This window comes from Sciurus carolinensis, chromosome 3 (assembly GCF_902686445.1).
Source record: "Sciurus carolinensis chromosome 3, mSciCar1.2, whole genome shotgun sequence".
Lineage (NCBI taxonomy): Eukaryota > Metazoa > Chordata > Mammalia > Rodentia > Sciuridae > Sciurus > Sciurus carolinensis.
In genome coordinates this window covers 89,417,072-89,444,990 of record NC_062215.1, presented here as the reverse complement: position 1 = coordinate 89,444,990, position 27,919 = coordinate 89,417,072, and the positions used below count along the sequence as shown (strand labels likewise).

The window sequence follows — 27,919 nt, the reverse complement described above, 5'->3', positions numbered from 1 at the left end:
CATGTCCCCCAGCTGCAATAATCATAAATACATGGGCACACTTATTTCATCAACAACCCTAACCATTCTCTCACACCCAATTTAGTTCAAGAATATTCAGACATCATAGTATTTATATGCAAATATTTAAGAATAGCATTTGAAAGCATAGGGGCTGTTTTTGAACCATAGGCACAGTGACACTATCATGGTATCATAGTTACATACATATTGACACCAATTCTCCTAAAATACTAATACCCAAAAGCTGTTTGGGTTTCAATTGGTTGACATGCTCTATAGGTTCCTCCCCCTTTACTTTTTGTTTTCCTTGCTTTTTTCTGTGAACTGTTGTTTAAATGCATGGTTTAAAAAAATAAAAAAATAAAAAAATAAAAAAAAGTAAAAAGCATTTCAGAGAACTGGTCCTCAAGGAAATTTCTAGATCACTTGTGGTAACAGCATGGGTTTTAATGGATGTGGTAAATCAGGAAACAGAAGACAAAGCCTGTGACCAGAACACAAAGCAGGCTTTGGTCAGATACCCTGCCCCACACACAGGCAACATACATATAATGCTGAACATCTTGGTATGTAAACTAAAAAAAACATATGTCTAACATCGGGAAAGAGAGGAGGTGCTCGTCCATCTTGGACTCAAATCTAGAAGGAACAGAAAGAGAATACCAGAAACTTTGAACCAGATGTCTCTATTTGTGTATTTGTAGAGTCAGAATCCACACTAGAAGAAAACCTAAGATAAAAACAATGTAGCTTCTCTGGACTGTTCTGGATGGAGAACATGAAATTCCCTAAGGAAAAGAAACTATTCTACAAATTGAGAATAGAACAAAAGAAGAAAATTATTTCTATTCTCCAGGACCTTACATTCTAGGGGAGGGAAAAAGACAATTAAAAAATAAAAATGCTCAACATTTAAAGTTTCATTTGGGAACTGAATGTTCTACTAAAAGAAAATGTAGCAGGAAATGATAGGGAATGCATGCCTGTATGTGTTGAGGAGGAGGATAGTAATTTTAAACCTCAAAAGCTTCAATACCAAAGGAATATTTGAGTCAGAACATGAAGGAGATAGGAGGTCATCTATGTAATAGCTACAGAAGGAGAATTCAAAACAGAGTCAATGGTATAATGCAAAGACCCAGAGTCCATTTCCAAGCTGAGCAAGGCAGATCAGTAAAAAGGGTGAGGAGGATGAGAGAAAAGGAGGTCAGTTTCTCCACTTGGAAGAGGATATTGGAATCCTATGCACTACCATGTGTAGAAATTAATTAAAGATAGATGTAAAAGTTTCAAAGAAAAAGATAGGATAATACATTCAAGATAGAAAAAAGCATTTTAATACACAGAAATTAAAACTTATTGTAAAAAACTGATAAAAAATTCAATTACCTTAAAATTAAGCTTTATTTTTTTAAACTAGGGATTGAACCCCAGGGTGGTTTTACAAGTATGCTACATCCCCAGTACTTTAAAAACAAATATTTTGAGACAGGGTTTCACCAAGTTGCCCAGGCTGCCCTTGAACTTGTGATTTTCCTGCCTCAGTCTTAGGAGTTGCTGGAATTCCAGGTCATGTGACACTGCACGAGGCTTAAAATTAAGCATTTCTGTCCACCAACTTCACCCAAAGCTAAAGTTGTAACCACAAAGACTTACTAAGGAAAATATAACCTTCAATAAAACAATTCAAGCACTTCATACACTAGCAAGTGCTTTACATGAATCAACTCGATCCTTGTAACAATCTTGAAACACAATCGATTCTTGTCAATCCCATTTTGCAGATAAGAAAATGGAAGCATCGAGAGGTTCTGCACCTTGTCCGAGCTTCCAGCCAAGTGGTACAAAGAGTATGAAACCCAAGAAATCTGAGTCCACAGTGTGTGCTATGACCTGCTCTGTATTGCTGCCCATCTCCAAAGTGTACCTCTTTGAAGTCCTATTTCCTCCAACACTTGGATGTTGTCAGCTGAGCACAAAAAGTGCAAGCCAGTAAAAAAAAAAAATATGGGTAATGGGTCAGTCACTCACAAGGCAACTCTATCCAGGAATCAAAATTCTAAGCTTATAAGGATCTCAGTTGTTCAAAAGTCAATAAAAATTGGGACCAGCATCTTGGGCACATGATCTATGCAGGTTCTTGGGTGGTTTCAGACTCTGCCAGACTTTTGGAATTTTAAACAATATTTGAACAAGGAACTTCCCGTTTTCATTATTCATGACACCCTAAAAATTGTTACTTTTCCTAGTAAGAACAGATGGGATGGGGGAAATAGATCTAATAGGTATTTGGGAACATTTCCTTCTGGGAAGCACTTATCAGGAGAGATAGCTGAGAAAAGTTTGCTTCATGGGAGCTCCAACTGCTGCATACTCTTGTTTCTCTCTCAGCTTTTAAATTCCTTGAGCAGGAGAAAGTGTCTGCATAATTACCAGTTATGTGAACTCCCCAGAATGGGTGAAAAATTCAATGTGCTCCAGGTCATTAAGACACACTATTAAACAATGTTGAGTTGTGGCCATTTATATGCCTACATATGATTCGCATTTTCTATTCAAGAAAATATACTTCTTATTTCTTGCTCCAGTAATTGAATGGTCATCTAATTCTCCTGCTAGTTTCCAATGCTGTCTCACCTCATTAATTTCTGTACTATGTTTTAAAAAACATAGAAATGACTTTATCGCACCTATGTTCAATTTTAAACTGTCCCATCAAAATAAAACGCCATGAGTTGGCTCCCACATATCTCTCTAACCCTGCTTCCCATTACTCCCCCCAAAAGATCATGCATCGCAAGTATCTTGAGTTGCCTGTAATTCATTCATTTACGCTGTAGTTTCAAAACACCAACCTACTGCACACACATTCCCTCTGCTAATGTCTACCTCTGCACTGCTAACCCCTGTTTGCCTGGTGACTCATGAGCTGCCAGATCTCACCTTCTCTGTCATGACCTCCCATCACTTAGCTAGAGCAAGGTCTGATCATTCTGGCTCCAGAATTCCCTACGCTTCTTCAAGTTACAGAAAACATGTATTTACATTCCTGAATCTTCTATTTTAAAAATTCTTGATTAAAGTAACCTCATCTCATCCTTATTAATGTAATTAGTAACTGGCATAAAACTTGGCATACAGTGAGTTCTGAAAAAGGGCTTGATGAATTAATGATACACTTGTATGCTATTATTCATGGAATAAAGATTTAGTTATTGACTGTGGCAGCCACCATTCAACATGTCTCCAGAATAACAAGATACATGAGGGAAAGGGAAGGTACTGGGGAATGAGACCGATCAGATTATGAGCATTAGGAATATGGCATAATCAATTGCACTAGTATGTATAATTATAATGCACCAATAAAAAGGAATATGATACTAAGCTTACATTATATTCAGAATAATGGTAAGTGTGGTGAAGAAAATTATATAGATGCTCTTCAATTTATGATGAGGATTATGCCCTAATAAATTGAAAATACCTAAGTCAAAATGTATTTGATGTCCCTAACCTATGGAACAGCACAGTTTAGCAACATGGTACATCATCAGTTGTTTACTCTCAAGACAGTGTGGCTGATGGGGAGCTGGGACTGATCATCTTTGCCCAGCATTATGAGAGTGTCAGACAACATATCACTATCCCAGGGAAATTTAAGGTATGAAGTGCCATTCTACTGAATGCCTATCAGTTTTATACCATTATAAAGTTGAAAAATCCTAAATTGAATGATTTTAAGTCAGGGATCATTTGTATAAGGTAATGATCAAGAAGGAGAGCAGAGGGGAAAGAGAACTTTTAAATAAGATAGTCAGAGAAAGGCTTTTTGAAGTGATGATATTTGAACTGAAACAAAGTCTAGATCAAAGCACGTATGCAAAGTACTGGGAGAAGAGCTTTCCAGGAGAAGGAGTAGCAAGTGGAAGTCTGAACTAGATGGAACAAACTTGATCAGAAAGGAGCGCTACACAGCTAAAGGGAAGTGAAGAAGGCAGCAGAGGGCAGGATGTGGTTCACAGCTTCACAGCACCAGACTGTGAGGGTGGAGCCCTCCTGGAGCCCCTTCCTCAGCCCTCCTGTCCCTGGATTCTCTCCATCCCTCTCACCTATGGCTCCTCTCGGAAGGCTAAGTGGCATCTGGATCATGATTTTGGGAGAAAGAAATAGACCTATGAGCTTGGATTTCTCTCTCTTCTTTTTTTGGGATACGTTTACTCAGAAGTGTATTTGTTTTGCTTTGTTCACAGTTGCGCTTGTTCAAGGAGACTTTTTAGCTGTCCATCATATGCCGTGAACAGGTAGGAAAGTCTAATTCTATGGTTGAGAATCATCTGAAATTTTGATCTTCTTCTGCTCTCTCAGTTGTGGATTTCAAGTAGAGAGAAAGATTGTGGGAAAAACACAGGACTCTTCAAAGTTCAAGACCATGTTATGACCTTGGAGTCATATATCAAGTTATTTCCTATTCAGTGCAATAGAATTCAAGATATATTTACTAAACTCCTAATATTGTTCTGCTATTAAAAAGTATTCTCTCTTTATACACAGTGTACACTCACGTGTTTATAAAATTCATAATGTTTGTCACTTGAGTTTTAATACTCAAAACCTATAACTTTGTTAGGGGACATAAAATATTTGAATTATCATATTGAGCAACTATTGCTAAACTAGCCTCTTCATAGGGCATCATAAAATCCTACTAAGTAAGTTTGCTTACAGATATCGCATATTGTATCTGTGTTACAAATGAGCACACTCAGTCTTGGGGAGAGTAATTAAAATTCAAAACACAGCTTAAAGAAGTGGCAACACCAGGAGTCCACCACAAATCTGTTAGATCTTAAAGGTCATGATCAACCTCTTCCTACTACAGATGAACAAGTTAGAGAGATGCTCAAGACAGAATATAATTAAGTGCTAAACTGAACACAGTCAAATGTCAATTCAGTAGTCACTGGTCACTCAACAATGGGAGAGGAAAACATTAGCTCAAGTTAGGAACACACTTCCAGTGGGACTTGTCACCACATTTAAGTCATCTTCATTTCCACTTTGGTTTCTATCCATAGGTGTCAAAGCAATTTATGATAGCATATTTTAGGTATCAGCAAATTAAATTTAAACTAGGAGTATCTCAAGTGACAAGACAAACTTATCATTCCTCACATACTCATTTTTGGATTTTTTATTCCTTATCATTGAAAACATGTCATTCAGATATTCTATAAGAACGATCTGTATGTAGCAACTTAATGTTGAAAAAAACTGTAAGATATTGGCAAAATATCCAGTGCTGATTTTCTACTGGGGAATACTTAAAAGCTGTTTGTTGAAATCATGAAAAAACTACTTCATTTTGAGCATGAATTAAATATCTTCTTGACTTAAGACCATATATAAATTTTTTCTGTTCTTATAACATGTGGAGTTTCAAATCAACAAATCAAGATCCCAATGTTTACCTCTAACTCTAGTCTTTGATATTATACAATAAATTAAGCAGTTTATAAACCTACCATTGTATAGCAACTCCAGTGAGTCAAAACCATCCAGAAAATACATTCTAATTTAGAATCATATTAAAATGACCAAAGCTGAGGGAGTAAAAATAATTTATTCATTTTGATTGTAAAAGATTATTTCATAAACCTAGGTAACAGCCAAGCTAAATCAAACTAATTTATTACATGTTTTATGGGATATAGATTGGAAGTCTAAAAATAAACTCCTAATTAAAATAGGTAACTTGGTTTCTAAATAGCAACTAATACATCTACAGACACTGAAGGATCATATTGTAGTATACACAAAAAGTTCTAGAGATATAAAAATGAAACCAAATGAAGTAAAAGTATTTTGAAAAGAAAAAAAATTGCATCCAAAGGAACACAAATTTTTTTCCACCAATGCTAACAATAAATCATTTTGAACATCCATGTGTGCCACAGGATTTATTTATGGTAATGTAGCTTGGTTGTTGAGTAAAGAAAATTAATAGTGCTTTAAAAGCAACTATTAGATGCAAACTAAGGAGGCATAAAACTGGAATTCAAGTATAAGAACAAAACTCCATGTAACAAATCTACATTTATTTATTTTGTTTGCTTTATTTATTGGTTTTGTTCGGTATGTTGGTTTATGCTATAATACAACACTGCTTGTGACAGAGCATTGATAAGAATCATATCTGAAGCATTTTGTTAAGAATTAAAGTACACACAGACTGCATATTTTTTTTTGTTTGTTGTAAAATATCTGGCCCAGCTGATGCTCACAGTGAGGGCTTTCTCCATCAGTTTCCAGTCCACATAAAGGTATTATTCTACTGCATTTATAGTCTCTGGAGCTACATTTTCTTCTTCTATATTTCTACCAAATTGAAATATCTCTCTTCCCAAATTAAAACCGTGAAATGAAAAGAGGAAAACTTTTGCATTAGAAGCATACCACTCTCAGCCTATTGAGAACAGTGCCCAGAAGAACTGGTGGGGCACAAGGGAGAGAATGGATTTCCTCCAAAGAGCTGAGTTTGAAAAAAATTTTTTAAAGGCTTATAACCATTTATTAGAAACAGATGAATAATCATGACCCTCTCTGTTCAGTTCACTCCTTTGTACAAATGTCTATGCAATACTAGGTGGGAGCTTGCTCTCTCTCCATCTATTTCTCCTTGTCTTTTATATTAGGGATTGCATCCAGGGTGCTTTAACAATGAGCTACACCTCCAGCCCTTTATTTTGAGACAGGGTCTTGCTACATTTCCCAGGTTGGAGATCTCCTGCCTCCCTGTAGTCACTGGGGCTGCAAATAGGTGCCACTATGCCTGGCTCCTGAAAGTTTTCTTTTTAAAAAAATTTTTTTCTAATTAGTTATACATGATAGTAGAATGCTTTTTGACACATCATTCATAAACGAAGTATAACATTTTATGCCAGCATGCATTCCTAACTACCCACCTGGGGGATGTTCCGGCATCAGTGCCTGTTGACTTTGGGCTCCACTATCCCCTTTCCCTTCAGATGGGTGTCTACCTGAGGGGCTTCTCCAACAGGCTGATAGCCACTGAAGGACCTAGCATAAAACTATAAACTCTAAACAAGATTTTCTTTCTTGGTAAATAGAATCTGAAGGGGAAGGTTCTGCTGATATTGAGTGCTTGAGTTAAGTTTTGTAGAGGAAGACTAGGTAGCCATTCTAGGGCCATTTTCCTGATGTTTATGAGACTGTACAGAAGGGAAGACCAGTGAAAGCACACAGATACAGAGAGGGGTGGAAAAAAGCCTCAGTTCCTGCTTGTATTTCCAGTTCCTATAATGCCCATATGGATTTTGTTTTCTTATTTTTAGATATTTGTGATATTTCCTCCTATAACTTTTCAACAAGTTCCTTTTTGCCCAATGTGATTGAAGGGTTTTTGATTCTTAAAAACCAAAATATAAACGATTACAATCATTATAGTAAGTGCTCATCATTTATTTCTTTAAAGAATATCTGTTATTAAATGGTAAAAGCAAATGTTTCTCCAACACAGTGGTTTTCAAATTTTCATGATTCTTAGAATCATTTGGAAAGTTTGTTTAAAAATGCAGATTTGGGAGTTCTAGTTCTGACTGACTTCAAAATCAGAATCTTTTAGGGTTGTAACAAACATCCCATATAGATCTGAGCTGGATATTCATAGACCACACTTATAGAAACCTGTTCAAATTATTTTGCTTTACCCTTGGGTCAGCCAAGGCCACTGAAAGATTGTCCATGACCATAACTTTGCATTTTAATCTTGTAGCCTTGATTTTTTATCACAAAATCTATTAAACCTTGTATTAAATTTTCTTCATCCATACTATGGAAAATAGTAATCTCTACCTCAGTTGGTAACCTGTTGAAATGTAAAATTCAATGAAATTCAATTCAATAGGATTTGCTTCCATGGATAGTCATACAACTTCCCTACAAATAATAAGTTAATAGACAAATGAATAAGAAAAAATAAATAAAAGGAATGAATGTGTTTTCCTTTTAACCGTGTTTGCCAGGAAAACAAACATAAATCAATTAAGTCTCCTACACCCATGGCCAGCATCATGACACATGTTCTTGCAAATTATTATCAGAGAAACTTAGTTGTAAAGGTAGACCAACTTCTGTTTTAGTGGTTTGTTAGGGTTGCTTCTAGTGGCATTTCTTTATTTATCATAGATGTGCTGAGTTCTCTTGTGAATAAGTCTATTAATTTTGATTATTTTCTTTTTTTGAAGAAAGTTTGGGGAATGAAAACTGAAAAGGTCAAGATTTCAACTCTCAAGGGGATCATTCTTCAAAGGGGCACAAAACACCTTTCCCATCAGCTGGAATGCAAGCAATTCAGAAAGGTTACAAGACTTAAGAGGGGAGGTGCTTATTTCCTGCAGATGCATCAGGACAAGCTCTGTGGAGGAGACAAGAGCTTACACCTTGGTAAGATGTGGACAAGCAGGAGAGATGAGGGGAAAGATATTCTAAACAGAGAAGAAATCAGGTTTTCCTTATCATCTTCTACCATAGCACTCTAATCTTCTGCATAGCACATATCACATTTTGTAACTACAGATTCATTTGGGTAATTATGCATTCAATGCCTCTATCTTCCTTCACTAGATTGAACTCTCCACAATGCAGGGACTGTGTCTGTTTAACTCCCCACTCTATTTAGGTACGTGCAGTATCTGGAATCCATGTGCATGGTGCCTGGAACTCACTGATGGTTCGGCAAATTGTTAGGAGCTAGGATTGCACGTGGTTTGACATTCCTTAGTTTTACAATCTTGGGCTTTATCTTTAAGCCTCTATTTCCTCATGTGTAAAATGGAGTAATAATAGTTCTTTATATACAAAGTAGAGGTAAGAATTAGTGTACTATTCTTTCAGCAATTTTGAAATATACAGTATACTATGTTTAACAAGAGTTAGGTGAGGTAATCAATGTTAGTTTGATTTAATCTTCTGTAATTTATACCTTTATGAAAGCATCACACTGTGCCCTCTAAATATATGTAATTGTTATTTATTCATGAAAACAAAACAAAATCTAAAAGTAAATAAAGTAAAAATAAAGATAATATTAATAAATTTTAGCTATTACAAATTTGACAAGAAGAGGCAGTGAGGTAAAATGAATCTGCTATTTCATGGTACCACCTTTTAATAGTAAAAGTTGAACTGGTCTAGTTTTCCTTTCTATAAGCATATAGGGATACTAGGCAAGAAAATGTAGGGAGTTTGAACACTGGGTTTCTTGATTTAATCTTTGTTCCTTTTGGACCCTGTGTTCACAAGTGCTCCCCTTGAGGAGTCAGTTGTCTCAGCTATGGAGCAGGACTAATAAAACAGCCTTTCCTTTATCATCCCAGAATCCAGACAGTATGTAAAATAGAACATGTGAAAGTTATGTGTGATCTGTAAGATGCAAAGTCTCCATCACAGGTACCAGGCTTCAAATTCTTGATTGGCTAACAGACAGGCAAGATAAACTTGTGCTTATCAGTGTGGGAAGTGACTGGTCACGGAAGGAAAACAGGCTTAGAGTCAAAGAGAGCTGGACTCTAACCCTGCTCTGATTAGAACATGCTGAGTAAACTCAGAACAGTTATTTCATCTTTCTGACCTTTAAGTTCCTCACCTGTTAGTCATATAAGATCAGATTTATCTCCTTAGGCCACTATAAGAGGTCAAGAAGTATATAGTTGATGATTCTGTGCATTCCAGATGTTTATAAATGTACATCAATCTCTAATCCAGAAGGAAGACAGGAGGAATGGGTAGAGGGAAAGAGTTTGGAATAAGAATGCTTCTATCAGGTACTACTAGGTTTAACATTTCTCTGAGGAAGTGTAAGCCACATCAACTAAGAGTTCTGAGCTCTGAGCAGCAGACCTTGCTCTAACCCAAGTGTTCCTGCTTGTCAGAATATGATAGTCCTGGACTCTGAGTAAATCTTCTTAAAAACATTTCTTTCCAATCTGATGACATGTCATACTAAGTTTTCAAAGAGACAATCAGAAATGTCATAATTTAAGGAAAAAATAAAAGGGAGGACAAAAAGAAAAACAAATTTTAATCAAGAAAAAATTATTCATTAATATCACTCCTGTACCAATTGAGAGAAGGTATTTTTTATGAATTTTATCTGCAGAACTCCACAGTTTGGCAGGCATATGATTGAGAACTGTAATCTCTACAGGTTCAAGTATTTGTCATTCCTTCTTCTAAATTATCAGGAATATTTATTGAGTACTAGGACCACATTGTGATCTATGAGCTTTAAATTACAGACTAAAAAGAGCAATGCACACCCAGCGGCACAATAAAGACAAAGGCATCTATACTCTTGTGTCAGGACTGAGTCTAGAGACATATATATAAGCTATACATCTTATTTTATTTAATTTCTCAAAAGCATTTTGAAAAGGAGACCATTTTCCAGAATTTACAGAGGAGTAACAGATTTAGTTGCAGCCACTTTACCAAGAAAGAAAAAGGTTTTGGATTACCTCCAACATTATTTGGGGGTCATTGTTCCAAGTTCAGTGTTTTGATAACCCAAAACCTAGCAGATCCTTCATTATTAGAGAATAAATTAGCATTCTATTGTCTCCTGCACAGGTGGACAAAGGTAGAGGTGGTCCTGGAGAAATGAGAGAAGACCACATGTGCTTGAAAGAGGAAAGTAAAGAGGGAGGGTGATTCTTATATGCAATGAGTGGGAGAGATTTTGAAGTCCAATCTAGGTCATATTGGGCTCTTTGACATTTGGAATGACCAATTCCTAACTGGCCTGGATTTGTTGAATAATCTGTTAATGCTATGGTTTCCTCTAAATGGGAGCAAATTTTTAAGAACAAGAAATCATTAGTAAAAAGATGTAGAATCCGTTTACTTATTATTCAACAAAAATTATCTAATGCCTACCACATGCCAGACTCTGTGGAACTGAAAATTCCTGCTCTCTGGAGTGTATAATCTGTCCAGAAAAAATACATACCTGGAAACAAGTGTCACAATTCCAATGTGTGGTAGGCCAAATACTATAGGAGATCCACACAATGAAAGTTTGCATCATTATTTTTTATTTTTTTTTTCGGTACTGGGGATTGAACCAAGGGCCTTGTGCTTGCGAGGCAAACACTCTACCAACTGAGCTATATCCCCAGCCCTCCATCATCATTTAATAATAATGATGATAATACATGTTGATGTACCTGGCATGGTTCCACTTGTCCTGTTCTTCTTACAATAGCTGTATGAAGTAAGTAGCAATATATTCTCACTTTGGGTGTTGAAATTGAAACAGCATGTATCAGGTGATTTGCATGGCAAAGATGGGACTTGAACCCAGCATCCTAACTTAAGAATCCATTCTCTTAACCATTAGACTGTGTTAAAAAATAAAAATTAAAAAAATAATAATAATAATAATTCACTGACAGTCTTTGATACTGAACCCTCAGGGCCTAACTCCAGGAGGGTTGACACAGGAGGAAACCAATACCACCAAAGGAGATTTCCTATGGATTGCCCCCAGCAATATGCCGCTGGCCTTCCTGTTACCATGATACTGCTATCTAGCTCATCCCTAGAGATGAGAGTTAAGAGTTCCATCAGTCTTTAATTATTGAGACTGACAAATAATTAACTATTAGCTCCATGGTTTCTAGGAATTTATAGGAAGATCTATTTTGAATATGTTTCACTTTATTTTCCAGTCTATTAACTTTATCTCCTCTACATTCTTCCTTTTCATGAAGTAGAGAACACATCTGGCAATTATTTCAATTAGTCCACTGGGGGTACAGGGTAAAAACTGGTAGTATAGAAAAATAAGACTGTTCATGCTCTGAAAATTGTTTTCTATAATTGTCACTGCTCAGAGTCAGAGGTCATTATAATAATTATCAATACTTTTTATTTTACATTGTAATAATTTATACATACATTTGAAATTTCATGTGTAATTAAATGTTGAAAACATAAAACTAAGTGTCTTAAAAGATAGGCTGATAGAAATCTTAGAAAAACAGTATTGATTCATGACCTTAAGAGAAAAAAGAGGAAGTATAATAGTGATGAAAGCAGTGACTGAGATAATTAATTTGTGATACTACCCAAGCACACAGGTAATATTGATCTCCTATATAAGGTTAAAATGTACATGCAGCCATACTGTAAAATATTAAGGGCCAAATGAATGTCTTAACCACATATGAGAGTCACCTATGGAGAATTTTAATATGCAGATGTCCTTTCAACCTGAAGAGATTCAGCCTGAGGTAGGCTGGGACGCTTCTCAGACATCTGTGCATTGAAAAAACTCCATGAGGCTGAGAAACACTGCAATTCACAAGCTGTTGTGATTGTTAAGGAAACAACATTGGATCCTTCAGGCAGCCATTTGCTTTATGGGCTGAAGAAAGAATAGGAGAAAATAGCAAGAAAAGTATCAAGATATTGTTCTTAATCATTTAATTAATTTATTACAGAGACTTAAAAATTGGGCCACAACAGAGCCTGAGCTTGATGGACCTCTGGTTTGCTTAGAAGAATAGGGACTCTCACTAATCCTTTAAGGAGAAACTCAGATAAGGAGGAATGAAAAGAAAAGCAGCATGGTTGGCTACAAGCCAGAGATAATTCAGGGCTTGAAAATCCCTTTAAGTCTCAAGGATTTAGCTCTTAAACCAAGTCAGGACAAAATAAAACCTGACACAGCTCCTCCATGGCTAAGACACAAATCAGTGCTGAATGCACCTGGCTCTCTGGAACCACCTTGGCTCTCCAAGAAATTTAACATGGATTTGGTCTGGAGTCACACAACCAAGTGATTTCCCAGTCACACCACAAACCTATTTAATCAGAACGGCTGAGAGTAGGACCAGTATTTTTCAGGCATCAGTATTTTAGAGATTCATCAGGTGATTTTATCATACAGCCAAATTTGAGAACCACATATGTAACCTCTTCTCAACTTTGATGACCCACCCTAGAACCAAAGCGGTAAAAAAGTTACTGTGTCCCCATTAGTTGAGGTTACAACTTACTCAGGGTCATCCTTCTTGTAGGACACCTTTCCTCATTTCTCAGTGTCCTATCGTTAAACTATTTTTCTCCGTTCCACCATGACCCCATCTGTGTCCTCGCCAGCTGGTGTGTCCCAGATTTATGCTTCTCTCTTTACAACTTTGACAGTGACATTTACTTGCTTAGAAGTTTCTAATGAACACCACTCTACCTAGAGTTTTATACCCAAAGTAATCACTTGGGAGTTCATATAAAGGCACATTTCCAGGCCCATCTGGGTCTACTGAATTAGAATCTGCATTTATTAAGATACCCAAGAGATTTGTAATGCATATGTAAGTTTGAGAAAAACTCTTAGAGCACCATTATCCTTGAGCATATAAGAATATAAGAATATGCTCAAGGACAGAAAAAACACTGCTATATTCAAATTTTGTATCTTCTTACAGGACATCTGTACACTTGAAAACTATCTATTAATTGAAAACTATATGACCCATACTGTGCTGGGCTTAAAGGATCAAGTGGTGAAGACAGCAAAGGTGGCCCCTGCATTCCTTTCATGGATTTACAATCCAGCAGGGATTAACAAGAAAAGATAAGTATGGTGAGCTCGTGAGGGCATGTGTAAGATGCTGTGAGATGATCTACTTAAGCTTATAGGGAAGTTCCAGGGATGTCTGTGTAACAGAGGTCCATTCGCCCTTTTGAATATAGATCTGAGGCTAATTTTTTTAAAAGGGACAAGTTTTCCTTTCTCTCTTTTCCCTCTCCCTTCCCTAACCTTGGGGCAAAGAACAAGATTACCCTGAGCTATCTGTGCTCTACAGGAAGGAGAAGGTAGGAAGGAGAGACCAGCTACAGATCTGGGAAATGACTATCTCCCAAATTAACAAGTGAATGTTAACACACCTTCAGGGTGCCCTGGGACCCCTGTCAGGGCACACCTGGTATGTAGCCTTTCAAGAGCTCCTTTAAAATCTCCCTGTTCTTCCTGATGGGCAGAAATCACAGCCTTTGGGACAGGAGTCCCCTGTGTTTCACCTTTGCTAGCAAAGCAATAAACCTTCTTTTTCCTTTTTCTCAAGACCGGGTCCTCTTTATTGAATTGGCATCGGAGATAAGGACGGAGTTTTCAGCAACATCTGGGAGATAAAAGCAGTATTCCTGGGATAGGTGGATCAGAGTGGATGCACTGCCTGAGGGTCCAGGAAGGCAGCTGAGGAGAGGGCCAGCCTCACACACAGCAAGTGTAAGGGCTCCAAGCACCTATAGAAACACCTGCCTCATGCCTATTCTGTGCTAAACACTGGTCTCAATACTTTCCTTATAGGCAGGTGTGATTAGTAATCCCATTTTAAAAATGAGGAAACTGAGGCAGAAAGATAGCAAAGTATCTGTGACAGAGAAAACCTGGAAATTCAACTCCAGTCACCTGCCTCCAGCATTTCTGCTCTTAGATCCCAAACTACAGCCTCTTGACCAGAGCAAAACAAGACGTATTCAAGGAGTTAAAAAGGGGCTTGTGCCCTGAGGTGGAGTTTGTTCACAGATCTGTGAACATTTTTCTTTAGAATGGGGGTGGTGAAAGTACCATTCAGGGGCTTTGTTTTCTTACAACTGCAGATTTCTGGCAGGAATCCCACAGTTATAGCAGGAGAATTTCTAAACAAAGACCTGCTAATCTGCATTTTAACAGTGTTTGCTGGTGAATGAGATGCACTAAAGTTTGAGAACCATTGATTTAGAAGTACCATTTCCTGCAAAATTCCTCCCTTCTCATAGCATCCTCTAATTAACTCATGGTTATTTAATAATATCTAGTCCCAAGGTATGAACTAAATATGAGGGTAAATAAGATTGAAGTGGAAAACTGGAAGAAATCTGAAAATTGAATCTTTACTCTTTCAGTTCCTGGTTGCTAAACTTGAAAAGAATTACCTAGGCTTGAAAGTTGGGAGGTAGAAAGAGATACCACAGAGGCTTAGAACTATTTTTCATTACAATGCCAATCATAAACTAATTGAATCTCTGAAAATTGCAGTAAAATTTAAAGTTGCTTCAATGTACAAATACTATATATATATAATTTTAATATATAGTCATTTGTACATTATATATTTGTATATATATGTATATACTGTGTGTGTATTGAATAAGAAGGTTTGAAAAAAAATTTTACATGCCTTTGGTTTCTCTACTCTCAGACATAGGATAAGACTCTCAGGAAGCCTAGAGAATTTTTTTGAATGGTGAATACATGAAATTGCAATGGCAGATGTAACCTCTAGTCACCAGTGTGCACTGGCTCAACAAAATTAATCATCCTACCTAAGCAAGCATCAGGGGACTCAGCTTCGACAACAAGTTTAGGCTATAAGTAGAGTATTGTTTTTAATTCAGTCTTTTCCTTTCTTATAACCGTATAGTAAAGGAATTGTGCTAATTTTCCACAAGTAGAAAATATAAAAAATAGCTGAATCTCAATAAAATTCCAATATTATAAATTATACATTTCCTCAGCATTTTTCCAACATTTATCTTTAAGAGAATGAAATATTTTGGGGCATATTACCAATAAAATTCCCAAAGTGAGCTTCCTACATGCTGCCTTTCAAATGGTTCAGATTAGAGACAGTGGCTTTTCTATATCACTCTGTCTGGAAATGGCATTTCCCTGGATGCTCAACAAAACCTGTTCAATTAGTTCATGCATTTTGAATCTTCATTCCAGAAAAAAATCAGGGGCGAGTTTCTGGAAGAGATTGTTATTTTCATTCCTCAAATGATCAGAAATCAATAGCTTGGTAATTAATCTAACCAAGGAGATAAAAGAGCTCTACAATGAAAATTATAGAACACTGAAGAAAGAAATCGAAGACTTTAGAAGAAGGAAAGACTTCCCATGTTCTTGGATAGGCAGAATCAATATTGTTCAAAATGGCCATCCACCAAAAGCAATATATAGGTTCAGTTCAATGCAATTCCCATTGAAATACCAATGATGATCTTCACAGAATTCGAAAAAAAAAAAAAAATCTTAAATTCATTTTGAAGAATAAGAGATCCAGAATAGCCAAAATGATACTAAGCAAGAAACACAGGAAGCATCACAATAGCTGCTCTGACATTATACTATAGTACTTCAGTAACAAAAACAGCATGGTATTCGCATCAAAATAGAAATGAAGACCAGGGACCAATGGAACAGAATAAAAGACAGAGACAAACCCACATCAATACAGCTGTATGATATTTGACAAAGGTGCCAAAAATATATTCTGGCAAAAAGACAAGACTTTTTTTCAAATGGTGCTGGGAAAACTGGATAGCTCTATATAGAAAAAACTCACACTAGAATCCTATCTCTCAATCAGCACAAAAGTCAAATTGAAATGGATCAAAGACTTATGAATTAGATTAGGAACCTAGTAACTGCTTGAAGAAAAAATAGGGTCAACACCCATCATTTAGGGGCTGACACAAACTTCCTTAACAAGGCACCCAAAGCATAAGAAAACACACAAAAAAATCAAGAAGCAATAAATTTGATACCATGAAACTAAAAAGTTTCAGCACTACAAAGGAAACAAAAGCATGAAGGGAGAGCCTACCAAATACGAAAAAATCTTGACCACCTATTCTCTGATAGGGGATTAATACCAGAATATACAAAGAACTTTAAAAACTTACCACCAAAATAAAAATAACTAAAACAATAAATGGGCAAATAATTAAGCAGAAACTTCTCAAAAGAAGAAACACAAATAGTCAACAAATACATGAAAAAATGTTCAACATCACTACCAATTAGAGGAATACAAATCAAAGCTGCACTTAGATTCCATCTCATTCTAGTCAGAATGACAATGTTCAAGAACGTGAACAATAATAAATGCTGGTGAGGTTGTGGGGAAGTGTACACTTGTGCATTGTTGGTAGGACTGCAGACTAGTACAACCGCTCTGGAAAGCAGTGTGGAGATGCCTCAAAAAACTAGGGATGGAACCAGCATATGACCCAGTTATCCACTATTTGATATTTTCCCAAAAGATCTAAAATTGGCATACTACAGTGATAATAGGCACTTCAATGTTATAGCAGCAAAATTCACAATAGCTCAATGACGGAATCAACCCAGATGCCAGTCAATAGATAAATGGATTAATAAATTGATTAATAAATAATTAATGAATGGATTGTGATTGATATATGTATGTGTGTATGTGTACAACTCCACACAATGGAGTTCTACTCAATCATAAAAAAGAACACCATTTTGGCATTTACTGGTAAATGGATGGAAATGGAGAATATGATAAGTGCAGTAAGTCAAATTCAGAAACTCAAAGGTCAAATGCTTTCTCTCATATGTAAAAGCTAGAGTAAAATAAGAAAAGGGGGAGGGAAGGATAGGATAGCATGAAGATAAAGGGAGGATCAGTAATGTAAAAGAAAGAGATCAAAAGGCAGAGTAGAGGAATAGGTAAGCGTGGTGATGCAGAATGAATTCTTAAAAAGTCATGTTAATGCATAGGGAACAAAAAACAAATATAAATTAACAGATGAGCAAAAGGAAGTCTAGTAGAGTAGAGGAAGAGGAATGGGAGAGGGGGAGGGAGGATGGGAGTTTAAGGGAGAGATCATGAACTGAATAAAATTCCATGCATGTATACATTTGTTGGAATGAACCCAACTGCTAACAAATAAACCTCTTATTTACAAAAAAGGTCAGAAATGCAATGAACTGTGGTTTCAAAGGTCCTCTTCATTCAATACACGTACCACATATATTTTAATATACATTTGTACATATTTTACATCTATATCTAGATATGTGTGTGTCTATAAGAAGAAATTGTGTGTCTTTATGTATGTATGTATAGACATTGTTTTTGTATGTGTATTGCTAAGAACCCAAGGCCCTTCACACATGCTAGGCAAGTGTTCTATTACTGAGCTACATCCCCAAACCCACATTAATATATTTATTTCTGATTCTGTCAGTAAGCAAAGTTCACTGGATACTACTATATTAATTCTGGTTCAAAGTAGTAAGCTGAATAGCATGAATAAAAGACTTCATGCAGGTGCCCCACTATTGCAATATAAGACATGGGTAATGACAGTCTTCAAGAGCTGCCACTATCCCTTTGCCACATACTTACAGGTGATCCAAAGGGCCATCATACCTGTGCTGATGTTGGTCATATTTTAATGTCACTCTCAAGAAGTCACACTATAGATGCATGAATCAAAAGCATTTGGGGGATTCTAGAGGCACAAGGCTAGAATTTTCTAAGTGTTAATGTTCAATATCTGACTGGTTCTCCCTGCACAACTGTGTATTTCCCTATTTCTTTTGGCAGCAGCTGCACAGCAATAGCGTAAAACCCATGCTTGTTTCAGAGTACATGAGCACCAAGGAAAGTTCAGGGACAAGTGGATGAGACCCATTTAACTCAGCACTAGCATCAGTATACTTTCTTGGATCTACTTATTCATGCTGGGGCAGTGGTAAAATCCCATGGACAAAGACCGTGGGTTTGAAATTAGAAGGACAGAACTAAATTTTTAACTCCAAAGTGGAGCTTCAGGATTATTGGTACTTGTATATCCACATGGACTAGTCCTTCAGGTAACTGCAACAACCTTTGGGGAAAAGACCTATTTTAAGATAGAGGGTCACTTCACCAAAACAACCCTCTGTATTCAGCTAGGACCTGGGTACCAAGTGCCCTGGGCTGTAGCCCTCCAAATACACCCAGTTGTGAAATGCATCACAACGAAAAAGGAAGAAATGTAAATTTTATATTGACAATATTTGCACTTTGTTCAACAGTTTCACATCTTTTCTCTTATTCTCCCACATGGTTATATTGCCGAGTGATATAAGTACAGTACTTAAGCCCTGTATCTTAATAAAGATGTTTGGAATTGTGCTCCCACACACAGGGCCACAAAGAAACTGTGACAGCAATGGTGTATTAGAAGGAATCACATTGGACTGGATGTTCAAAATGCCACACCAGGTTTAGTAGGAGATGAATACTCCTGAAATGTGGACCAGTGGAATTATGGTGTATGATAACTACACAGGTTTTCCTTTCAAAGTTCTGGTATCTGGAAATGCAGACTTAATTTACTTTCTTTTATCAACCTTGTTCTCAAGGGGACAGGCAAATGGAGAAGAAGGATGCACACATTCCACACTCTACCGCCCATGTAACAGTGGGAAAATGATCAGATGGTCAGCAGGAAAGCAGCAGCAGCATACCTGGTTGACATAACTGTGGGCAGGGCGTCCACTCGCTGAAAGCAGTCACCACGCAGTCTTTTTTGCATGAGAGGAAGCAGGGTCTCACGGTTTCGGGTCGAGTAGAGTCTGGACATCTATCAACATGAGGAGACTATGTTAGTGCCTCCTGGGGACTGTAAGTGGTTTAACACAGAACTGCAGCATTTTAAACTGAAGATACTGAGGCCCCCTTGTTCCCTTTATAGATGAGGGAAGAAGGACCCAGGGATGTGAAGCTACTTGCTCAGGTGCTCACAGTCAGAGGCAGAGTCCAAAGCACATTCGGCTCTCTTGACCCAGAGAGAAAATACTTTTCATTAAACCAGGAATAAAACACTCTCTGACACTAAAGAAAGACAAATGCCAGGTAAGTGTCTTGTCATCAGCATCAATTCAAATAGCATTTGATTTTTTATTTCAGAATGAACAACTGAAATCTTTGTTGAAAAGTGTTTTATTCAGGGTGACACAGCAAATTAGTGATATGATATCCCCCAAAAGGAAGAGAAAAATGCAAAGAAATATATGGATATGCCTGGAAACAAAAATCATCAAAGGTCACTTAAAAATATTATGCATCTTTAATCATTAATGAAACTCTAGAATATTTAAATAATTGATAGAGTTTTTTAATAGAATATACAGGCTGATGAAGACTGAAAATAACAAATATACTGACTAGCATTAACAAGAGAGACATATAAATTTTGTTATTATGCTGATAATTAATTGAATGTATATATTTGGGAGAAAATTAATACATATAGTCAATGGATGCATATGCACTTGAAAGAAAATAAGTTTCAGAAAACAGCAAAATCATTTTTGTTTGCTTGTTTGCCTCATTGTTTCCATAGGCACAGAGGGTTAAAAATCAGCTTCATCTACAACTGTGAAACTCTGAGAAGGAAATAGGGAAGCACTTTACAACAAGTATTTAGGTTTCCAGTGTTCTTTCCCTAGGCTTCTTATGAAGTAAAATGCAGTGTGTATAAAGCTTAATGCTTGAGCTGTGCACCGGGAGCTGGTGCTCAGTTAAGTACTTCACCTATGTTAAGGTTTAGATATGAGGTGTACCCCAAAGGCTCATGTGTGAGACAATGCAAGAAACTTTAGAGGTGGAATGATTGGATTATGAGAACTTTAACCTAATCAGTGCATTAATCCCCTGATAGGGGTTAACTGGGTGGTACCCGTAGGCAGGAAGGGTGAGGCTGGAAAAGGTGGGTCACTGGGGGAGTGTCTATGGGGTTTATATTTTGTCCCTGGTGAACAGGGCTCTCTCTGCTTCCTCATTGGCATATTCTGGGCTGCCTTCCTCTACCACACCTTTCCACCATGATGTTCTGTCTCACCTCTGGCCCAGAGCTGTGGAATTGGTCAAAGGTGGACTGAGACCTCCTAAACTATGAGCCACAAATAAACTTTTCCTCCTCAGCATTGTTCTTGTCAGGTCTTCCGGTGACAGCAATGCAAAAGCGGACTAAAACAACCTACATTTTTTTCATTTATTCCTAACTGATGTGAGAGGCACTGTAATCTTCATTTTTGTATGATAAACTAAAATGCTGAAATAATAAGAAATAGACCCAAAGCCACATGCAGACAAAGTACTTGCACAGAATTATGATAGAAAAATCACCAGTCTATTAAATTTAACCTGATAATTAATAGACTTTTAGTGGGAGAGAAAAGAGAAAATGGAGGAGATAACATTAACATGGAAATGACAGACTAAAACGTCACAGAGCAGACAGATGACAATTCAGAGTGAGAGATCCACTGCGTAAATACAAAATAGTCAACGTGCAAATACAAGGACTGTTCAAATTTTAAACACAGTATAAAGAAAGAACTTTTCATCATTAAGGCAAAAAGAAAACTAGGTCATCTAAAGGAGAAGACCTCATCATGAACTGGCATTGCTATCAAAATGAAAGCATTTGCATAGTTTGAAATTTTCAGAAACACTGTCAAGTATGGAAGATTGAATTTTGTTTTGGAAAGGAAAGTTCCAAAACATCATTGTTGCCATAATAAGATAAAGATGCAGTGGATAAAGGATGGGAGATAGAAGGAGAAGCAGAGAGGGTGGAACCTTGGGTGTTTTTACCCAACAAAGCAGGTGTTGAGAGACTTCATCTAAATAAATGAAGAGAGAAAGAAGTTAAGGATGGAATGTTTGCATCACCCAAATTCCTGCTGAAATCTTACCCCTCAAGGACCTAGGCATTAGACCAGAGATCCCGCGACTACTAGAAGAAAATGCAGGCCCAACTCTCCATCATGTTGGTTTAGTAACCAAATTCCTCAATAAGACTCTTAAAGTGCAAGAATTAAAAACAAGAATCAATATATGAGATGGTATCAAACTAAAAGATTCTTCACATCAAAGGAAACAATCAAAAACATGAACTGAGAGCCTACAGAATGGGAGAAAATCTTTGCCATCTGTACCTTGGATCAGCATTAACCACCAGGACATCTGAAGAACTCAAAAAACTAAATACCAAACAAAACCAAATAACCCAATCAGTAAATAGGCAAAGGAACTGAATAGACACTTCAAAGAAGAAATAAGAATGGTCAAAAAATACATGAAAAAATGTTCAACATCTCTAGCAATTAGAAAGATGCAAATTAAAACTATACTGACATTCCATCTCACCCTAGTTAGAATGGCAATTATCACGAATACAAGTAACAATAAATGGCAAGGATAAGTGGAAAAAGTTTCACTCATACATTGCTGGTGGGACTGTAAATTGGTGTGGACACTATGAAAAGCAGCATGGAGATTCCTCATAACACTTGGAACGGAACCACCATTTAATCTAGTCATCCCACTCCTAGATTTATACCCAAAGGACTTAAAATCAGCTACTACAGTGATGCAGTCACATCAATGTTTATAGTAGCTCAATTCATGATAGCCATGCTATGAAACCAACCTAGGTGTCCTTCAACAGATAAATAGAAAAGAAAATGTGGTATATATATACACAATGGAATATTACTCAGCCGTAAAGAAGAATGAAATTAAGGCATTTGCTGGTAAATGGATGGAAGTGGAGACTATTATACTAAGTGAAATAAGCCAATCCCCAAATCCAATGGCCAAATGTTCTAATATGTGGATACTAATACACAGTGGGGGTCAGGGGCAGGGGCAGAGGGAGAGTAGAAGTTCATTGGATTATAAGGGAATGAAGGAAAGAGAGGGGGGATGGGGATAGGAAAGATATTAGAATGAAGAGGACATATCTTTTCTATATTCATATGTGAATACAAAACCAGTGAAACTCCACACCAGGTACAACCACAAGAATGGAATCCTAATTAGAATAAGTTAAACTGCATTTATGTATAATATGTTAAAATACATTCCACTGTCATGTATATAGAAAAAGAACAAATAAAAAAAAGGAAGAAATTCTAACCCTCCTTGTGATAGTATTGGCAGCTGGAGCCTTTGGGAGGTGACAAGGTTGGGAAGGAGGAGCTCTCGTGAATGGGGCTAGTACCCTTATAAGGAGAAAAATGAGAAAACCTACTCCCTCTACCTTCTCTGCACCATGTGAGGACAGAGCAAGGCCAGTGGCAAACCTGGAAGAGGCAGGGAGCCAGCATTAGAACGGACCAGGCTGTCACCCTAGAGACGTCCCTCCTCTAGAAGTAAGAGAAATAAACATTTGTTATTTAGGACACTTGGTCTACGTTTTGGTATAGTCACCCAAACTAAGGCAGAATTTCTAAGAATATTAGTCCAAAGTACTAATGTAACCAATGAACAGAATGCCACATTATGGACAGAGTTAGTGGGAAGGAGCAAAGGCTCATTACTTTTATGAGCACTCATTAAGGGCTGACCATTTTAAATTGATAAACGAAGAGGTGACGTGAATAATTTATGAAAAACATATCATTTGGGGTTAAGAGGTCAGCAACAGAAAAGGAGGATAGGGAAGAGTGTATACTTATGTTTGCCATGTAGACATAAAGACACAGCACAAAGAGGTAAGGAGCTAGCACAGTGGTACTGGGCAGAGAAGGAGGGAAGGGCAGGTGGCACCAGGCTTCTCACTGTTCTCCTTCATAGAGTTATGACTGGTGAACCAACTGGATGCTCACCCAACCAAAGAAGAGAAGAAACAGCATTGTCAAAAAAAAAAAAAAAAAAAAAAGGTTTTGTTTGGGAACTGGGATAGAAAGTAGAATAGGCAAATGGTTGGAAATCTATTGCTTTCCATCATCAATCCCTTTATATTTTTTATTCTATTCAGGACTTTGTATGTGTGTATTCTGGAGCATATTCAGGAGCATGTTTCATAAAAATAGTAAAAGTGAAAATGTGTATATTCACAGCAAATATCACTCAACAAATTACTATTAGTGGATTAGTAATTGTTTTTAACACACACACACACACACACACACAAATACACATACAATCAATCAAATGCATTCATTCCATGAGCAAAACAATAGAAAGAAGAGTATGAGAGCAGGAAGATAGAGTGTCACTTAAACAAGCCACTCCGGTAAGAAAAATTTATATCATACCTTAGTAAAGATAGCAAAAACCACTAAAATCATTCCCAAATCCTTTGTTCATACCCTGAGGTCTACTAAAAATAAATTGAACTGCCATTTATTCTAACTCCTCTGCAACCTCTCCTGGTTCACCGTTGCAAGTGATAAAGTGCCACTTGAGTAAAGCCTATTCTCGTGTGAACTGAGGGTCACAGGGTAGGGGACACACTCCCTCCCACCAAACACTACTTCAAAAGTTCACCTTAGGCAAATGGTGCGACTCTACTTTGTGTACAACCAGAGAAAAAAGAGTTGTACCCCATTTGTGTACAAGGAATCAAAATAAATAAACAAATTAAAAAAAAAGAAAAAAAAAAAAAAAAAGTACACAAAACAGCCCAGAAACAGATGGGTGCCAGGAGTCAAGCTTTCATACTGAAGGACTTCAGTTCACTGCAATTAGGAGGAGGTGTTAATGTCTTTGGGGAACTGATACTGCCTTCTTTATTGACTCTTTACTGCACCACTCACAATAAAGGTTCTCTGAGAATAACACCCACCCTCCATAAGGGAGAGAGTGAAACAGGAGAGAGAAACAGCCTCATTGTCTCAGTGGCAAAGGTCAGGCCTAGGCTTATAGTGTTTTCATAGAAGCAATGAACTACGGGCTTTCCTGGACAAGCAAATGATTTCTGGCGTGAGAAATTTTCTTTTGGCTTTGATATTATCTTTTTGTTCATTTTTTTCTGCTAGTAAGGTTTACCTTTTCCTTACGGGCTCAACTTCCTCTCCCTATCTATCTACATGTTTCCATCTCTTTGTGCATCGACACATTTTTATTTCCATAAATTTTTTATCAATAACAATTGTCTTTGGTTTCCAAAATGATAAAGTTTATTTTCTGTACCATTTTGGTCACTAACCAAAACATGGTTTTTGACATCTTCTGTGCTGTTTGCAGTATGGGTGTGCTATACTCATGACAGGCACCAGGCATACACTAACTTTGAATGTCTTAAGAGTGGAATTCCATCTTATACCATAACTTAAAAATGCCAGATCTTAGCTTGGTATAATTACAAACAGTAAAAAAATCATTAAATACTATTTTGTGCTATTGAAGCCAAAAGACAAATACCTGGGGAATATTTGGGTAACTGTTCTGGGCATTTCCAAAATAAGAATTGCATGCTTAAAACCCAGGAAAACATAAGGATTCACTTTTTAAGTCAGTAATCAAATTATGGGCCCGTGCCTTTTGTGATAATTTATACATCCTACTTTCAGGATTGATCCTGGATTGGTACTGTTCTTGATAAAAAGTGAATTTATTCAATACATGTATTTTCCTGGACATACACTGTGATGCTCTATTTGTATTGTCTCTTGGTCACCCTGTAGGCTCCAGCTCCTTATAAGCACTGTGCAGAAATGCATCAAGCTGAGCTACATAGCCTGCCATTTTTCATGATGCCTCTATCATCAAGATTCACACACAATGCTCCATCTGCCTGATCACTCGTCCGACCCAGGAAACAGTGTATTCATCTCCCTCAGCTATATGGGGCAAATCTGCCAACTTTTTTTACATTAAGTGTTTAAATGGAACTGTTTATTACTGTCTCACAAAAATGCCAGGTGTTTTCACATTGAAGGCAGAAAGAACCTTATCAGGAACTTGGGAAGACTTTAAATTATGTGTTTTAATCTTTGTTATTATTATTTTTTTGGACTCTGTAAGTGCAAAAAAAAAGCATTGAATAGTGAAACAAAACCAAACAATACTCCAGAAATATCCCAACAAGCTCTCACTTCTGGTTCAGTTGGGCTCTAGCTAGTTCTCATTTTCTGATATGATCAGTTCTATTACTCATACAATGGTAACATTCTCACCCACACAATTACTTGGAAACCAATGCACCAACCCAGGGAGACAAGAACTTGCAAGGAACTCTGGGCTTCACAGTGCAGTGGGTTTAGAGATAAAAACATATTATTTTAGCCCATTTATTTCATGGAGACAGACTTCCTTTTCTCTACTTTGAAATATTCTTTAGGAAACTCTTCTTCCTTCCTATTTCTATTCCCATACTCCCACCCTAAGGAGTTCACAAGTGACAGGGGATCTATTTCCATTATAATGGCTTTCATGTGAAAAAGAACAAAATGTATATTTTTGGAAAGGCCAGAGCACTGGATACTTTCTATTGCTGATAATCTCACTGGATGCTTTACTGGACATTAGGTATTATTTTCTTGGCTCAATTAATCTTATTAACCTCAAGAGTTTTAATTAAGTACATTGATTAAAGTCAATGAAGGCCGCTCATTTTAAGTAGGATTGTTTAGAGACATATAGTAAGAATCAAAATTAGGTTGTTAAGTCTCCAACCTCATTAACAGTGCAAAGAGTAATTAGCATTAGCAATGCCTTTCAGTATGCATACATGCACATGCACACGTGTACACGCACATGTGAGTGTGTTTGTATGTGTGGGATAGGGAAAAACATTTGTGTAATTGATTTTTCTGTGTTGATAAGCTATAGCGAACTGGAAGTTATTCACTGTAATAATATTTCAGTCTCACACATGTGAATTTGCAGAACAAATATAGTTTATGAATTACATTTTAAACTGTAAACTTCCAATAATCACACATCATTTTTTAAAATTTATTTATTGGTGCATGTTAATTATGCAGAATAGTAGGTTTCATTGTGGCACAGTCACACTTCACATATCTTTAAGTTAACATATGAATAAACTGTGCTTAGAAACCTTTATTAAAAATTGTTATTCAAAGTAATTAGTAGATAGAAAAGAAAATTGAGGGCTATTTAAACATATCATGCAGCTTGTCCTGTCCAAATAGTCCTTTAAAATGTGATGATTTATTCAGGAGATGTCAGTCTCAATTCTAATGCCCCTCTGCTAAGAAATGAACAAATTAAATTCCCATCAAGTAGATTTTAACTGCTGTAGTTCAGAACTGAAAAGTTACATGGAAGAGAGATCAAACTTCAGGAATACTAAATTTTCTTATCACTATAAAGAATAGTAGTTTACCGCATTCTGTGTGGAATTTATTCCTATACCTAAGCCATATTTATTTTTATATCCATCCTAATGTTTCAAACATCCTTTTTTTAAAAAGTTGAAAATCTGGGTCATAAAATTAAACATTACCAAGGCTGCAGTCCTTCTCAGATAAAGGAGTTTCCAACTCTGCATAATGCCATCGAAAGCATTTCAGGATTTCATCATTTCCTTTTAGCCTCCTGAATTAGATTATCACCTGAATCAGGTGACATAAAATGTTATAGTCCATGTTTGTCCATAACACCACAGATTCATCAATCCCATGGTGTTATGACTAAAAGGCAATTTTAAAAATATAAATGACATAAATTGATAATCCCCAAACATCATAAATCTTGTAAGCTTTATGCTAGGGCAGAAATAATATTTATGAGTCAATAAGAGTATGTTAGGTGTATTACCACTCATTGCTCTTCATGATACCCTCCTTTGCCCAAATCTATCTATGGTAGATAATTTTTTTAATTGAAGCAAATGATAAGCATTTAGCTTCCCTGGATTCCCTGCTCTTCATATCCGATCCTTGTCAAACCCTATTGCTCCCTTACCCAGAGGTCTAGTTCATTCATGAATTCCAGAAATGCTTATGGGACTCTAACTACATGCCAGATGCTACTAAAGACTAGAGTTGCAACAATAAAGAACATTCATCCCTAGCTCTCTGGAAGCCACATTTAATAGGAGGGAACTGGTGAAGTCTTCCTGGCTGTTATGGTTTTGATGTGAGGTGTCCCCCGAAAGCTAACATGTGAGACAATGCAGGAAGGTTCAAAGGAGAAATGATTGGGTTGTAAGAGTCTTAACCCAATCAGAGATTTAATCCCCTGATAGAGATTAACTAAGTGGTAACTGAACTGGTAGTGTATGGCTGGAGGAATTGAGGCGTGGCTTTGGGGTGTATATTTTGTATCTGGAGAGTGGA

At 36.8% G+C, this 27,919-nt stretch overlaps 1 protein-coding gene across 1 annotated transcript in view; it reads right to left on the bottom strand.

Annotated features, from left to right (window-relative positions):
- Thsd7b (thrombospondin type 1 domain containing 7B) overlaps positions 1 to 27,919 on the bottom strand; it is a 715,164-nt gene that overhangs the window by 345,091 nt on the left and 342,154 nt on the right. Inside the window, 1 exon segment of the mRNA XM_047545870.1 lies at positions 19,343 to 19,458. Within this exon segment, the coding sequence (XP_047401826.1) occupies positions 19,343 to 19,458 (116 nt within the window).